The 16,645-nt window shown below is 40.3% G+C and overlaps 1 protein-coding gene across 2 annotated transcripts; it reads right to left on the bottom strand.

The window, feature by feature from the left end:
• Nucleotides 1-699: 699 nt before the first annotated feature.
• Nucleotides 700-14,465, bottom strand: agfg2 (ArfGAP with FG repeats 2). 2 transcript variants are annotated; one of them, XM_034856534.1, is made up of 14 exons: nt 14,125-14,465; nt 13,146-13,239; nt 11,471-11,586; nt 10,569-10,713; nt 10,072-10,192; nt 9,857-9,961; nt 9,181-9,213; nt 7,438-7,683; nt 4,232-4,304; nt 4,041-4,084; nt 3,740-3,844; nt 2,309-2,428; nt 1,809-1,879; nt 700-1,652 (listed from the first exon to the last, which is right to left on the bottom strand). In XM_034856534.1, exons 1-14 carry the CDS (start codon nt 14,289-14,291, stop codon nt 1,605-1,607), a joined length of 1,488 nt encoding a protein of 495 aa, XP_034712425.1. In that variant the 5' UTR covers nt 14,292-14,465; the 3' UTR covers nt 700-1,604. The 2 variants fall into 2 exon arrangements, with proteins under 2 accessions (XP_034712425.1, XP_034712426.1); XM_034856535.1 differs by lacking the exon at nt 9,181-9,213.
• Nucleotides 14,466-16,645: the final 2,180 nt, after the last annotated feature.

Genomic DNA, 16,645 nt, shown 5'->3' with positions numbered 1-16,645 from the left:
CCTCTGTTCTGTATTCAGATTATAGATCAACTAAATTTTTAAAGCGCCATGCAGATTTAAAAATAAATCAAATGCAGCAAGGTCGCTTGATAATATTTTATATCTAGATTAATAGTGAAACCATCAAATACAGTCGTTTCATAGTAATTGATTCCTACATGGTGCACAAACACCAGATTAAGCTGCTATAATTGAAAAAATGAGGCATTTAAAAACGCCATATTTATGCCTCTCAGACTATTTGAGTACAATGATCTGGATCTGTTTCGAATGTCTGGGTGAGCAATGAAACGTCCATCTCTCATTGGCGCATGTCTGTAAGAAATGCCAATAGTAAACATATAATACATATTAATAATGGGCCTGTTTTAGAGTTCTTTAAATTGACATTACATAGTTTTAAAGGTTCATTAATATTCATTCTGACAGCTATAAAAATGTGTCTATCTTTGTGCTGCAAGGTTGTGCACTATGTATTTTGTTATGCAATTTATATCCCTAAGTAACCTTCCGGATGAGGTCAGAAAAAAGTGGATATCAAGCGCCCCCTGCTGTTTGAAGAACTCATTACAGACTTAAAGTTACAAGAGCTTACAGTTAGCTCAAGAACTAAGAATATGTCATTTCAAAGTTGACTTTTGGTTATGAGTGAATAATAAAACACAATATACACAAATAAAAGAAAAAAACAGAACTGTCTTAAGAAGCAACAAACTGATTTTATGAACATGAATACTTGTCAATACAAAAACATGAATCTCTCTTTTCTTTTTGGTAAAATGAGGGAAATTAACTTTGCCTTCAATCAAAAGAAAGAAAAAAAAATCAAGCAAAAAACATTTTGGTCCAGATTGTGAAAGCCATGAAGTTTTTATACACATTTAAGTTATTCTGAAATTGCTTTTACATTCAGTAGAATCTCCTTTAGCCCTCAAAGCACATGCAGCCTAGAAAATGGAAAGTTGAAAATCCTTCAAAAGGATGAACTGAGAATAAAAAAAACAGTGACAAATGCAAACATGTTCCACACACCCATCACACAGAAAAGCCGGTCTTATCTTTCAACGCTAATTCACATGCATCAGGAGGCTGTTAAGGCTGTTATAACCATCTGTAAAAGAAATGCTGATGAGTTTATCAAGGGCTGTTTTTTTGCACTTTTAAGCAGGAGATGAAAACAAAGTAGCAGCAGCAGCAACATGTGTGTGTGTATGTGTGATTCCTGTATAAGTGTGTGTGTGTGTGTGTTTCTGCAAAAAATCCTAGAAGCGTTGTTTACTCGTGACTCCCACAGAGCCCTGAGGTGGCGTCCACTGACACACAAACACCTTTTGACATAATGTCACGTGGTACAAACACAGCAGGCGACCAATCTCATACATACTGTACACAAATTTCATAATTGCATTCACACATTTCTTTTTCTCCACAAACACGTAAACACAGACAGAGAGGGGGGATAAAGAGAGGAGAGGGAGGACGTCAAACCCTCCCTTAGAGGTTGAGAATACTACAGAGGCATTGAAATGGCAGCGACTCCTCAAGTTCACTTCTCCCTCTGCTCCCAGAGATGAACGGGTTGGGTAAAGTGAGGAGAGGGGGGGTCAGATGAAAGGGTTTCGCGACGTCCCTCGACTGGGGTAAACATTCCCCTGAAAGTAAAGAGAGGCAGGCTGAGAATGAACAAAGGACCTTACTACACTTCCTGTTAGTAGAAAGAAAGAGCTTGCAAAAAATACTAATTAGTCCCTCTTTTATCCCCCATGAAGTGCACTTGGTGCTACTTGTTTGCAAGGCAGTGAACTCACCGTAAACGGGTTCACTGACATGGGCCGAGGGACTTTGGGCTGAGAGTCGGGCGCAGGGAAGGAGGCAAAGCCTGAAACACACGTTTCAATGGTGTGAAAACAGCAGCAGCAGCTCTATACTGTGTGTGTTTGTGTGTGTGTGTGTGTGTGTGTGTGTGTGTGTGTGTGTACAATTTTCATGACATTCAGCACAAACTGTATTGGAAAAGATAATTTGTTGATTTATGGCATAAACCAAAATTTAAAATATATTATACACATGTAGTATAAGTAGGGTAGAACCTTATTTGAAGAAAAAGGGAACCAAAAGTTAAAAGATCTCTTAGCTATAGAAAGCAGGGTTAGGGGTCTGCCTGTGATGAAGATGAGCTTGAGGTTTTAAAAGTATAATTATTATACAAATTCAAAATCTCAACTTAAGAAACTGAATTTTAACTTTGGACACCACCTCAACACACAAAATAAAATGACCAAATCAATAATAATCTAAAAAACTTTACCATTGGCTTCCTGGTTGCTGGCTGATTCATGATGAAATGCACTCTGGGTGTTGGGTGCTGGGAAGGAGGCGGACGTAGGGAAAACCGCGGTGGGCGAGGTGACGAACGCACTGGAGTCACCTGGAGAGATAATGCAGCCACAAACAGCCAGATCAGATGTCCATGTGATAAAAAGATTGTTAAGTTGGCTTTAAAGTAAAACTAATCACAGATAATTGTTTTCCTGTTAACTTCTGCATTTTATATGGAATCTCAGAAGTGACGTAAGCAGAAATGAGCTATCCGACTGGTCAAATAATGTGGTTGAATAAATTAAAATGGAGCTGCAAGAATAGAAGAGTTCTAATATTGAAGCTGTAGTTCACATAATAAAGTAGAAAAATAATACATGTGATTGCTGTGTTAGGTATATGATATGTTATATGTTACCTATATCTTTTATTCTATCCTATCTATTATTTCATGTATATTGTATCCTATTATTTCACGTATATTCTGTATGTGTGCTGTGTGTTTGATATTTTGCTGCTGTAACACTGTAATTTCCCATTTTTGGGATCAATAAAAATTCATCTATCTATATTGTTTCTTTTGGAAAGTCCTATTCTATAATATTCTTTCTATTCTATGCTTTCTATTTGTTACTTTCTGATTAATGGCTGAGTGTTTAGTCAGTGCAGAGCAGGTCAGCAGCACAAAAAGGCTACAATTAAACAAAAATGAAGAATAACAATTTCCAGTAATAAATAATTAATATTTCCTTGGGTTTAATTTGAGCAAGTCTTTTTTTTTTTTAAGATCCTTTATTTGGGGCTTTTTTCCCCTTTATTTGTAGTGACCGTGTATAGACAGGAAAGGGGGAGAGCGATGGGGAATGACCCGTAAGGGGCCACAGGTCAAATTTGAACCCGGGCTGCTGCAAAGGCCTCAGCCTACAGTACATTGGGCGCACGCTTTTACTGGGTGAGCTAGAGGTCTCCCCACATTAACCACGTCTTTGAAGTGAATTACCAAAAGCTTCTGAACTCAGCACAGCTAACAAAACTCAGAGGGAACAGCATTTTATTTTACCAAATTACATAGTTGTTCCTAGGAAACTTCCAAGGAAATCACAATAACATGCATTGTTTTAATTTGATTTGTTTTAATTTTTGTGATCTTTCTCTATGATACTGAGACCTTTTTTGGATAGTAGAATTGATTTCTTAAGAAGAAGACCTACATACAGAATATGGAGTATGTTATTCTGGAAAGTAAAGTGAAGCCCTTCTCTGAAACAAAACCACAACCTTTGAGGATATAGTCACCATATTCTATATTCCTCTTCATCTTTTTAAAAAGTGGAAGCATGACATGGTTAGAAGTCCTAAAGAAAACCTGCTTAGTGAGCAGTTATGTGTGAAGGCCCTTGAACGAGTGAATGAGTCTCACCTCCTGATGCATTGCTGAAGGGGTTACTGGGTGAGATGGCAATGGGCTGCTGGGAAGCAGAGCCGGAGATGGAACTGGAGCTGGAGCTGAATGGGTTGGGGAAATCTGAGACACAGGGATGGGGGGGTAGAAAAGACGGGGAGATAATTAACAGTGTGTGGGTTTGACAGGGTACATTCCTGCCTTTTCAAACCAACCACTGATGCATCCTATTTAGAGGTAATGGGCAGCTTTAAAGATGAAGGCGCTGAATGTAAATACAATGCAGGAGGGGTCAATGCAGTGCATGCTTGGTACCTACTTGCAAAAGTTTGGGAGCTGGAGACTGTGTCGACACCGGGGGAACTGGGGAAAAGTTTAAAAAAATTATGAAAAATGGAGGACTGATCACAATGTTACCTTTAAAGGGCTCCACACACAGAAATGAAAGAAAAAAAATCTGTTGTGTCAAACAAAAGCCGATTTGACCAAACTGGTGGTTTTTTTCTCTACCTGGCAGGAGTTGAGCTGGAAGAGAGCCTGTTGCCGAAGATGGTGTTGTACTGCGGAGGGCCAACAGGTGGAGCTGCAAACAAGCATTTCACAAAGACACCGACATCACCTCAGGGCTCTAACAGGCGCTAATCCAACAGATCAAGTGCTACTATTATCTTGAAATGTGAGTAACAATCTCACAACAACAGTTTATCGTAAGCATTTAAGTCATTTTCCAAACTATTGGTATCGGCATTTATAATGGACGATAAACAAATATTTAAATATAAAATAAAAACGGACAAAACACTCTTCAACCATGTTATGAGCTCTAAAACGTCCCTGTTGGCTACACATCACGGTTTGTTTGTGTTTTTGTTCGGGACTTTAAGTTTCATGTCTTAAGTCTGTATTTTTATATATTTTATTTAGCAGAACTTGAATTTATTTTGATGTTCCTCTGTTCTGACATAAACAAACAAGTTTTTTTTTAAACTGCATCATCATATTATTTTAAAGAGGACTCACAAATAACTGCAAATAACTAATGTTAGGGAAATCTGTTTATGTGTTGTTACACGTTTCAGAGTTCTTTTATTTATATATACAGTGAGGAAAATAAGTATTTGAACACCCCGCTATTTTGCAAGTTCTCCCGCTTAGAAATCATGGAGGGGTCTGAAATTGTCATCGTAGGTGCATGTCCACTGTGAGAGACATAATTCCCCCCAAAAATCCAGAAATCACAATGTATGATTTTTTAACTATTTATTTGTATGATACAAATAAGTATTTGAACACCTAAGAAAATCAATGTTAATATTTGGTACAGTAGCCTTTGTTTGCAATTACAGAGGTCGAACGTTTCCTGTAGTTTTTTACCAGGTTTGCACACACTGCAGAAGGGATATTGGCCCACTTCTCCACACAGATCTTCTCTTGATCAGTCAGGTTTCTGGGCTGTTGCTGAGAAACACGGAGTTTGAGCTCCCTCTAAAGATTCTCTATTGTATTCAGGTCTGGAGACAGGCTAGGCCACGCCAGAACCTTGATATGCTTCTTACAGAGCCACTCCTTGGTTATCCTTGCTGTGTGCTTCTAATGCTCTAACTGAGGGAAGGAGGTTGTTCCCCAAAATCTCGCAATACATGGCCCCGGTCATCCTCTCCTTAATACAGTGCAGTCGCCCTGTCCCATGTGCAGAAAAACACCCCCAAAGCATGATGCTACCACCCGAGTGCTTCACGGTAGGGATGGTGTTCTTGGGATGGTACTCATCACTCTTCTTCCTCCAATCACTGTTAGTGGAATTATGACCAAAACGTTCTATTTTGTTCTCATTTGACCACATGACTTTCTCCCATAACTCCTCTGGATCATCCAAATGGTCATTGGCAAATTTAAGTCGGGCCTTGACATGTGCTGGTTTAAGCAGGGCAACCTTCTGTGCCATGCATGATTTCAAACCATGACGTCTTATTGTATTACCAACAGTAGCCTTGGAAACGGTGGTCCCAGCTCCTTTCAGGTCATTGACCAGCTCCTCCTGTGTAGTTCTGGGCTGATTTCTCACCTTTCTTGAGATCATTGAGACCCCACGAGGTAAGATCTTGCATGGAGCCCCAGTCCGAGGGAGTTTAATAAATGGAGTGGAGGTGGACATTTTGAAGGCAGACTAACAGGTCTTTGAGGGTCAGAATTCTAGCTGATAGACAGGTGTTCAAATACTTATTTGCAACTGTATCATACAAATAAATAGTTAAAAAATCATACGTTGTGATTTCTGGATTTATTTTTTAGATTATGTCTCTCACAGTGGACATGCACCTACGATGACAATTTCAGACCCCTCCATTATTTCTAAGTGGGAGAACATGCAGAATAGCAGAGTGTTCAAATACTTATTTTCCTCACTGTATGGTCACCGGTCATATATATAGATATATGAAAAAACAGCAGATATATCAGAATAGCACATTTTTAAATAACCAAATATTCTCGGGCTCTACTAAATCTGTGCATGATCTGGAGAAAACACAATGAGCATATTTCAGCTGCCAAAAGGCTTGGCATTTGGAGTTAGAATGTTATGCAACCCTAGTTAAGCTTGCCTTGGCTACTTGCATCACATGCACACTTACTCTCCCTTTATCTCTATCCATACACTACCTAGTTGTGGAAGAAGTACTCAGGTCCTTTACTGCAGTGAAAGTGCAAGTACAACTATGTAAAAAAACACTCCATTAAAAGTACAATTCCTCCGATAACAATGAAAGATGAAGTACATCAAAATGAAAAAAAGAATTAACAGCAAAATGTACTTAACCCTCCTGTTGTCCTCAAGTCTAATTTGACCCATTTTCAAAAAGGTTCTATATCAGAAATTTGGGGTTTACCTCAACGGAATTTTCAACAAACAAAAAAAACGTGGATGGTTCCCACTCTTCACACGTCCAGTAAACAATCAGTTCACTACTTTCATTGAATTAGGGTGTTTTATTCAATTTTATAGCATTTGATGTCTTTATTAATAAAGAACGTTGAAAAAAGTGATGAAAAAAACTGGAAAATGTTACAAAAAAAGCTTCAAACATGGCAAGGGAAATGTCAAATGTTGAAAAATGTGTCAAAAATAAGATAAAGAAAAAATCTTGGAAAGTAAGTGACAAAAGTGTCTAAAAAGACCAAAACTTTTAGATTTTTTTATTTTATTATTTTGACCCAAAAAAACAAGTTGTATTGTCTATGGGAAGACAACACAAGGGTTAAATATACAGAGAAAAATGTATTGAAAAGAAGAAAAAAACTAGCTTCTCCTACACGAATAGGTATTGATTTATTTGGACTTTTCTCTAATATTTGCTTTTTATTATTCAAATTTTTTTAATTTACTAATGTTAATTATATTACCTTTTTGGGAGTCAAACAGTTAAAACCATCTCAGAAGTTTAAAGGTTTGGGCCCCATCTGGGCACTGCTTTTTTATAGGGGGTAACAAGTCAAAAAGGCTTAAATCTTGAAGAGCACAAAGTTTACTATAATATATATATATATATATATATATATATATATATATATATATATATATAAAATACTTTATACCTGTCAAATAAATGTAGGGTGGCACTGTTCTGGATGTTCTGGATATCCAACAAATAACATACAAATATAACAGAAACTTGAGATGAACATTAAAAGCATTCAAGTACTCAAAGGTTTCCTACCTGCGACCGTTGATGTGTCACAGAAGACACTGTCCAGATGTGACACAGCAGCGTATCTGTCCTGGGCGTTGGAGCTGCCGACGGGTTGTGTCGTCTGGCTGGCACTCCCAGGCTGCTGCTGGGACAGAGACTGGGGCAGAGGCTGCTGCTGCTGCTGAGCATGGTTCAAACCTCCAAAGTCCACGCTGAGAGACTTGGGGAAGGCCCTGAAGGGCCCAGAGGTCCCCGAGGCCGATACTGTGCGACCTGAGAGCGAGACAACCAGACTAAGCTTCAGTTCAGTTTTTTTAAACCACAACTTATTCTACAGGTTATTAAAGTATAATTAACCCTAGGGCTGAGGAAAAAAAATCTGTAACACTCAATCTTAGTTATGCCATGAAGAGGTAAAATAATATAATTATATCAAGTGACTTTACATGAGTTTTTATGGCCTCCGTTTGTAAGGCAACATGGACGACAAGTTCTTAAAGTGCGTTAAAATCTTCAATTCCATGACAAACTGCAAAATGTATCTCCTAAGTAGGAGTATTTTATACAGTCAAAAGGTAAGAAAAAACTACTTAATGGACCTTGAGGTGAGATTGTCGCTTATTACGGAATAGTATTTAAATGGTTTATCATGCTGAGTCCAGATCAATAGACATGAATCGGATTATATGGTAGCACATGTTATTTACCAATGTAGAAATTATATTATTATTCATATGGACAAATATGATGAAAAGAGTCATAAAGCAAATCAATTGTTCTTATGCTATTTTCCCATTGCCATGAGGCTTGTCAAATGTTATAGCATATGCGGTAATCATGGTTAAGCACTGACAACAAAAAATGAAAAGGCACAGCAGCGAGCCAACAAGTTCTGGGATAGTTATCAAAGCACCAACGACAGAATATAATTGTTAGATGTTAACAAAGGCAGGATATTTACATCTTTGCAGGTAGCAAGCTTTCCACAAACGGTCACAAAGCATGCTGGGATCAGCAAAAAAAATGCTAGCATGGGGATACTAATGAAAATGTTTTTTGTTTTTGTTCTTTTAGTCTAGATTGTCTTCCTCTGTCAGCCGAGGAGTCAGTTACAGAAACCAGACCAGATTTGACTTAGATTTTATGAAGATATAAAGCATGCACAAGTCAAGCTGCATGTTTTTGGGATGTGATCATACTACCATAGGGCTCAAGATAGGGCCTATCTTTGCAAACATATCTGAACTTCCTGGAATACTTGTTTGGGATGTGAGTGTGTATCATGAGATTACAGCTGTGTCCTACATAGTCTTTAAATGCTTCAACGCCATGTGGTGCGAAATATCAGCGGCCCTCTGCTGACGGGAGCAGCAGCAGCAGCTATGGCCTAAAAATAGCATTACTTTAAACTTGTTCCTTTTCCTCCGAGGGAACATTGTGTGTGTGTGTGTGTGTGTGTGTGTCTCTATCTCCTTGACCCTCCAGATCTGGCTTTGTAGTAGGAAATCTGACTGATGAAGTAAAATATTGACCGCAATGCCAGCATGTGACACTGGCCAGCCGTGACTTGGGCTGCTGAATTTAAAGTGCTGCGTCTTCTCTCAAACTGTGTAATTTAAAATTAAGCTAAATTCACATGCATGTTGAGGCGATGCATTCCAGCGTGGCCTACATACTGGCCATTTGTCAGTAATGATACAGCAAGGAAGAGCTTATTGATCGCAGCCATTCAGCACACATTCAAATGCATTGGTTGGTGCTGCGTCTTACCTAAAGTGAAGTGGTTTTTGAAAGAGCTACTGGCTACGTTGTCAGGAAAGAGAGGAGAGGGAGATAAGACAGACAGAAGACAGAAAAAAGAGAGAGGGAGGAGTGGACAAAGAATTTGTCACTGACGTTCTATAAAACTGTTGCCATCCCTGCTGTCACTCTTGGCCAGCTGAGCAGCCTGTTGAATATTGCTATTCATGAAAAGCAACCCATTGTGCTAAGATGATGACATGGAGCCGTTAAAACCCACACAATATGGTCAAATGAAAACTATGACTGCAGGCTGAGTCTCTCTTTGTCCTTCCCAAAGTGACATTAAGCCAGCCAGAATCAGTGAAAATATTCTGCATGTTCTGGACAACACAATGACACTATGCACTAGCTGACTTTATAGCTAGACGCCCACAGAATAGAATATACTGTAGTTTCTATCAAGCCATGTAATGTTCATTATACAACATTACGGTGTATCTGAAAGAGGAATGGTACGGATCATTACACACTTGGTGTATGAAAACAGGTACACTCTTTCCTGTAGTTTTGTTTGTCCTTTTTCTTTGTACTATATCACATATCTGGTGATTTATGTGGAATTTGAATGCGTGATCAATTGTATTTTCTAGCTCGATTGAGCTCAAGACAGAATCGAAAACAAGGGGTTCATTGGGGGACACACCTGATGGCCGCGGGAGGGCGGGGAAGGAGGGGACGTGGCTCTGAGCTCCCAGCGCAGACGACAGGGAGCCTGGCCGCTGTCTCTCTATCCCGCACAGGGTGGGATCTACATCAGAGAGAGAGAGACATCAGATAAAGAAAAGGACAAATGGGTGAAGGGATCGATCCCATTCGGTTCAAAAATATCAACTCATGTGATGAAGATCGACCTCACACCTTTCAGAGAGGGGTCTCTGAAGCTTTGGGAGCGCGATGGCCGGGCGGTGAACACATCCGTCCGCATGTCAGCGGGCGAGATTGCAGGAGCTCGATCCCATGACGGCAGCTGGGACTGAGACTAGCGGACAAGAATTAGGAAGACAGAAGCAGATGGGAGGTAGAGAGAAAGACACAAAGGCAGAAGTAGTGAGTCTCTTTCATGCTTTCTCAATAATTCATAAGCAGCGTCTTTGATGTCAAGGCTACCTGGCCCTCTCACTGTCCGACCCATCAGTCTCTGTCTCTCTGGCACAGTGTGGAAGCACATTCAGGTTGTTTCCTCTCTTTCCATCCTCTTTATCTTTTTTTTTTAAACACTCTTTGAGCTCTTTTCCCTTCCTCTTTCTCTACCACACCCACCCACTTTCTCTCTTGAATCCTCATCCTCTCCGCTTTATCTTCATTACTCTCTTAATCCATTAAACACACAATCAGGACACGTTAAGCTAACTCACCATTGGCCGAGTGGATCTTGCGTTAGGGGGCAGGTTATGGGAGGGAGCCTGGCTCACTAAGGGACCAAGGGAAGGGGGCACTGCTTGGACCCCCGGGCTCCATGGACCCTCAACATCCCTCCGGTTCTTACTTTTGGTATAATGCCTGAAGAGACAGGTTATTTAGTACTGTTAAAATGTGTCTGTGCAACTAACTGGTCTAATAAAAAGTGCAATCAAAGCCAGACAGCCATCCACCTATCAAACGTCATGGCAAAGAACATTTTTCGGGCTTGAAAATAAACCCACAACAATGGCTGTTTTTTTTATTCCCAGCATGAAAGCAGCTCTAATCCTTGAGCTATTTTTTCCAAGTTGGCGTGTCCATTTCAAACAGTGAATGTCTAAATTTGGAACTTCATGAGTGGTCGTTTGGATCAAATTTTGCCCTGTTACGCCCTTTAGAAATTTAATTTGTAATACAGTAATTTTTGTAACTGTTTTCAAGCATAATGCCCTAAAAAAGACAACGAGTCTAGTCTGTGAAGCTGTACTGAGGAAAAGCATGTTAACAATGTTACAATAATAATAAAAAGATTTACTTGTAAAGCAATTTTCCTACATACAATCAGCTCAAAGTGCTTTACATCAAATGGTAAAGTCCTTTAAGCTGTAAGAATGACCATGCTTACATGCTAATGTTTTTCAGAACCAAATTGCATGGCAAAAACAAAAATGTCAACCTTGTGCTGGCAAGGTCAAGGAATCACCAAAGTCACAATGATTTAGTCTCGGGGGACCATGAATGTTGGCATGGCAATTAATCTGGTAGTTGTTAAGATATTTTAGTCCTATTCACCTTTAAGCCTCTCCTACTACTGCTTGGCAACACATTAACGTGCAAACAAAACCTAAATTCTCACCACTTTTTCTTCTCGAATTTGTCCTGCAGGAACTCTTTGAACTTCTGAGAGTCCTTCATGTCGGAGCAGCCGTCTGTCTTTGGGTCAAAAACGCACAGCCACGTTCTCCTCCCAACCTGAAGAAACACACAATTTGCCAGAGAAAAACTCAAATTTGTGACAACTTGCAGGTCATGCAGCACTAGAAAGGGTCAGTGTCTAACTTTCATTTGGTTTCAGATCATCTCTCACAAACAAATTTTCTTGTGATTCATGTCTGGCCTATGAATCATGACTGGGCAGAACGCAAAGGCAAAGGCTGCCTCTACTCACATTGACTCACACACACACACACACACACACACACAGACACCCTGATTCCTGACCAACAGCGAGCTCATAAAAACGGATAGCTCTCATCTTGATAGCCTGAAACACTTCACCGGTGTGTGATATAAGCAAAGTGAGTGCTGCTGTCCACACCAGTGGTTTCCAAAATGGGTGATGGGGGGTGCTTTTTACATTTTGTATTGTACGTTTTACTAAAAGATGTTCAACACATAAAAAAACAAGGTTATCCTACATCTTGATTTGGTTTTAAAAAATAAGCAATGTCAACAATATTGAAAACCCTGTTAAATATACCACAGTAGGATTGGTGACAGCTCAGGGTTGACAGGGTTGTCATGGTAACTAACACAAGTCATAGCTCGACCAATACTAGATTTTTTTAAAGCTGAAATTGATATTTGACTAGAGCGGAAACAAGTAATGGTCTAGATCATTTAAAGCAAAAACAAGTTGGTGACTATTTCAATAATTGCATATTTGTAGATAAGTAACGCTTCAGATGTAAAGTTATTTGATGTCAAAGTGGCGCCAAAATGAATGGCGGTCAATAAAGGCTTGTTAGCATCAAAATGGCGCCATAGGAGCTCCGATTAGAGGAAAGAGGCTTACCCCCTTGATTCACACATACCCGTGTGTATATATATATATATATATATATATATATATATATATACATATATATATATATATATATACATATATATATATAAAACATCAATGCCGACAAGAATATGCCAAAGCTGTACGTGGCAGTGTAACAAGAAGCTCAAACCCACGTTAGCCAATCAGCATACCAAAAGCAGCAACAACAGCAACAAATCCGTACCTCTCTCTTCTCTTCCTCACTTCCTCGCTTCCTCGGCTGCCTAAACCGCCGGTTGTCTCAGTTTCCATGCAAACGGGCAAATGAAGATTTCAGAAATCTCCACGTTGGCCGGAGTTGTTAGAAAGACACGTTTTCAGAGGCCAATTCTCCATTAACGTGTACAGAAAGGGCACGAACGAAGGGCAATGTCTTTGTTTTTCAAAATAACCATGCACGTGTAAACAGGGCCTGAGTCCTGGCAGTAACTTTCTTCCCAAAAAAAAGCCTGACCACAAAGATTTCAACTGGTTCAACTGGTAGCCATGAGGGACGTTTCACATTCCAAGTCAATACCAGAAAGTGAGTTTAAAACCTCAACAAAAAAAAAAAAAAAAGGAAGTAGTGAGCTCCAGCACTTTCTTAACAACCTCAGATGACTTTAACTGTCACTGCCAATTTAAATGCATTTCTGTCTATATCATCATACATCAACTTGCCTCTGAGCCCACCTGAAGCGCTGCACTTGTGAATGTCACTCACCTCGTTGCCATGGTTTTGGAGGAATTCCACTTCCTGTTGGGAGAAGGTTGTCATGGAGATAGACTTGACTCTATGGGGAGGGTTGAGGCCTCTCCTGGGAGAGATGGAGAGAGGAATTGAGAGTAAACTAAAGGAAGCAAAAGGAGATGTGTAGTGAATCTTTGCCTCTGAGAGAGAAAACAGAGCAGGTGGGACAGGAAACATTTGACATGTGTGACTGTGACTATCGGGGCAGAATTGGTGTGAAATGAGTGCCTTGTGACAGAGAAACGTGTTTTCAGGAACCAGAACCTCCTATTATCTCCATGCTGTGGACACAAAGTGGGACAACTTTGTACGTATGCAAGATTGCGTAATAACAGTCATGAAAGTGCTGAAAGCTCCTGTGTGTGTGTGTGTGTGTGTGTGTGTGTGTGTGTGTGTGTGTGTGTGTGTGTGTTTGTGTGTGTGTGTGTGTGTGTGTGAGTGTGTGTGTGTGACTAGTCTGAACATGCAGAGCAGAATGTGACAGCATACACACATACACACCCACACTGGAGAAGAGCCTGGAAAGAGAGAGAGAGAAGGGGGGGGGGAGATGGGTACTAGTGTCAAACCTGCACCATGACGAAATGAAACGTAACTCAGCGCTGGAAAATGACCAACTAGCGGTCTGTCGTTTATGAAGCTGTTGGAAAACACGTTTGAGAGAGAGAGAGAGAGAGAGAGAGAGAGAGAGAGAGAGAGAGAGAGAGAAAGAAAGAGAGAGAGAGAGAGAGACTGCGTAAATGAATTTGTTCACACCACCTCGTCTGTTGCACCACACTCCCTGATAACGCTGCAAAATAAAAGCTACCACTGTAAATACAGCGGTGGGTGGTGCATGGTGAAATCTCAGGCCTGGTACTTTTTACTCTACTGCTCTATCACTGCGCGCCCTCACACTGATGCTATAGATGCAGTAAATGAAGCCAGGAAGCGCGGCAGGTTTTCCACTCACAGCATTCCGGAGCACGACGTGCAGACGAAGCTGCCCACCGTGATGTCGGTGTATGTCACCCCGGGCTGGTTGCACTCGAAGCAGTGTTTGTTTACTCCAGACTGGGCCAGCTCCCGGACCTTGCGGGCGCAGATCTCCTGGTTGTCCCGGTGCTTACGGTTCGACATTTTATTCCCCCGGTGCCTAACTGACAGCCCGATGTAAAGCCGGTAACCCTCGGCTGTCCTTCTCCTGGATCTCCTCCGTTTCACTACATGAAGCACGTCAAGCCCGCATTGTGGAAATGATTTTATGCGGCTTCACCCCAACGCAAGGACCGAAGAGGGGGCGTCAAGTCAGACAGAAAGAGCCGCACATACACCGGAACTACGGCAGATTTATTTTTCAAAATCAAAAAAAACGAACTTCTGGTGCTTTTACTTTAGGTTTTAGGCTGCTCATTGCTTTAAAAATGTGTTCCAATATTACCACTGGTTATTTTATCCAACTGTTAGTAAGTCAAATTATTCCCAGTATATCTATTTATTATTTATAGATCACAGACACACACAAAAAATGAAAGATGACAAGTACATATTCACAGTATTGAAGATTGCAAATTTTATCCTTGAACACAAAACAGTGTCACCAAAAAGATCCACGTAGCAGCTTTTTGGGAGCTTTTTTTTCACTATGTATCACTTCCACAGCAGATGGAGTCTGCAGTTGTCATGTAGGTGAAGAAGTTAAAATTTTCTATTTGTTTTCATCCATGTGGTTTAAAATTTAAGATTGAGTTCTCATCTGTTGAGGAAGATTGTGATTTACGATTGAAAGCCTCACAGCACGTTTTAGTGGATGATCTTGTGACTCTTTTATTAACGAATATGCCTTTTATGATCAGAACAGCCTGCTTTATGTTACACCAAAGCTGGATTGGGAAGAAGCCCCAGACCCTCAGGGGCCCTGAAGGTCTCAGGTTCTAATAATCTGTGGTCATTTTATAAATTGTCTCTTTTGTTTGGTAATATGCACCAAAAGCACAATAAGTGGTTTATGTACTTTTTTTTAAATCTAATAATGATGTGGAATGACCCTGTGTTAAAATCTAGTTTGTCTTTTGGACATTTCGTGTACCTGTATTTACTATCTGACAGTGAAGAGATGACTGAAAATGAGGGGAAAGAAAGATTTTGTTTTCCTTGGAAGGTGGCTGTCACTGGTTTATGGACAGTGCCCTAACCCCTAAATAACCAGTGTGTTCCCAAAATCTACCCTACTACTTTTATAATCCATCCGATAGTACAGTTTGCTTTCGCAGTGCCTGTTCTGTAACCCAGTTGTTTTTTTATCAAAGGGATACTAGAGGCCAATAATTCATTTTTGCTTCGGGCCCTTGAACAGGTGTGTGATACAGTTGATTTTTATTCCCTTCGAGTACTGTGGTTTTATGGCCACGGATGATGATCGTAGCCCGTACTTAGTTGTAAAATGTCACTTTTGGTTAGAAGGGCATACGTTTTACATAGGCTACTGTTTCGTTTTCAAACCTTTATTTTGAAACGTCTACGACACCCGGAATTCTGTTTGGTTTGACACTTGGACAGACGCGTAGGGAATCTCCTGTCAAAGACAAACAAGAACCTGTCGAGTAGCCAAGTTTCGCATCGTCGACCACCAGGACACTCCTTCAGAACCGAGTGTCTGTCAAGAGTTTCCGAATCTAATGCTCTCTCTGTGCGCTATTTACGCACACGCCCCCGTCTTTTTGGCGCAGCTCTGCGCTCCTGCAGCTCCAGCGAGCTCTGGAAAAGGGACAGATTATTTCCAGGGAGCTCAAAAAAGGGAACAAAGCAAAGACATAGTAAAATATGTTTGATGACTACATTAGTACATCTAAAGTTCATAAAAAGCTAATTACGATTTTTAGTTGTAGCCTACATCACATGAAGACCTGTATTTCTTGGTTATATTCCGGGGCGTTGGTGAATGGCATTCTTTAACAAAAAAACGGTTAGTGCAAATCTCTCTGACCTGAGAGAACATTTCCAGACTATTTCACTAATTTCGGTGAAGCAATTTAACAACCCAACAGACCTTTCAGGGAAGTTATGCCTGAGATTTACACTCACTGGCACAAAGAAAGACAGAAATAGTCCGATCAGTGCGGTGGTCAGTGAAGGCATCACGGTACTGTGATCCTCAGAGACTCAGAGAGAAAAAGACCATCTGCGACATGAACTAAAGTGAAGGAAGAAAATGATCAAAACAGACACATTGTTTTGAGCTGCAGAGACGGCTGCCGACCAGCAGAGGGTACCACACACACCAGGAGATAGATAGATAGATAGATAATATACAATATATGATAGATCGATAGATAGATAGATAGATAGATAGATAATATACAACATATGATAGATAGATAATAAACAACATATGATAGATAGTTTAGACAGTTTCCTGGGACCAGGAGGCAGAGTCGCAGTCTTACACACTTCTCTGCTCCTTTACTACGGGAGTTACCTAGTCAAACCCCCAT

This window comes from Etheostoma cragini, chromosome 19, assembly GCF_013103735.1.
Source record: "Etheostoma cragini isolate CJK2018 chromosome 19, CSU_Ecrag_1.0, whole genome shotgun sequence".
In the NCBI taxonomy this organism is placed as follows: Eukaryota; Metazoa; Chordata; class Actinopteri; order Perciformes; family Percidae; genus Etheostoma; species Etheostoma cragini.
Note: the sequence above shows the minus strand (reverse complement) of the source record. Positions and strands in the feature narration are given on the sequence as shown.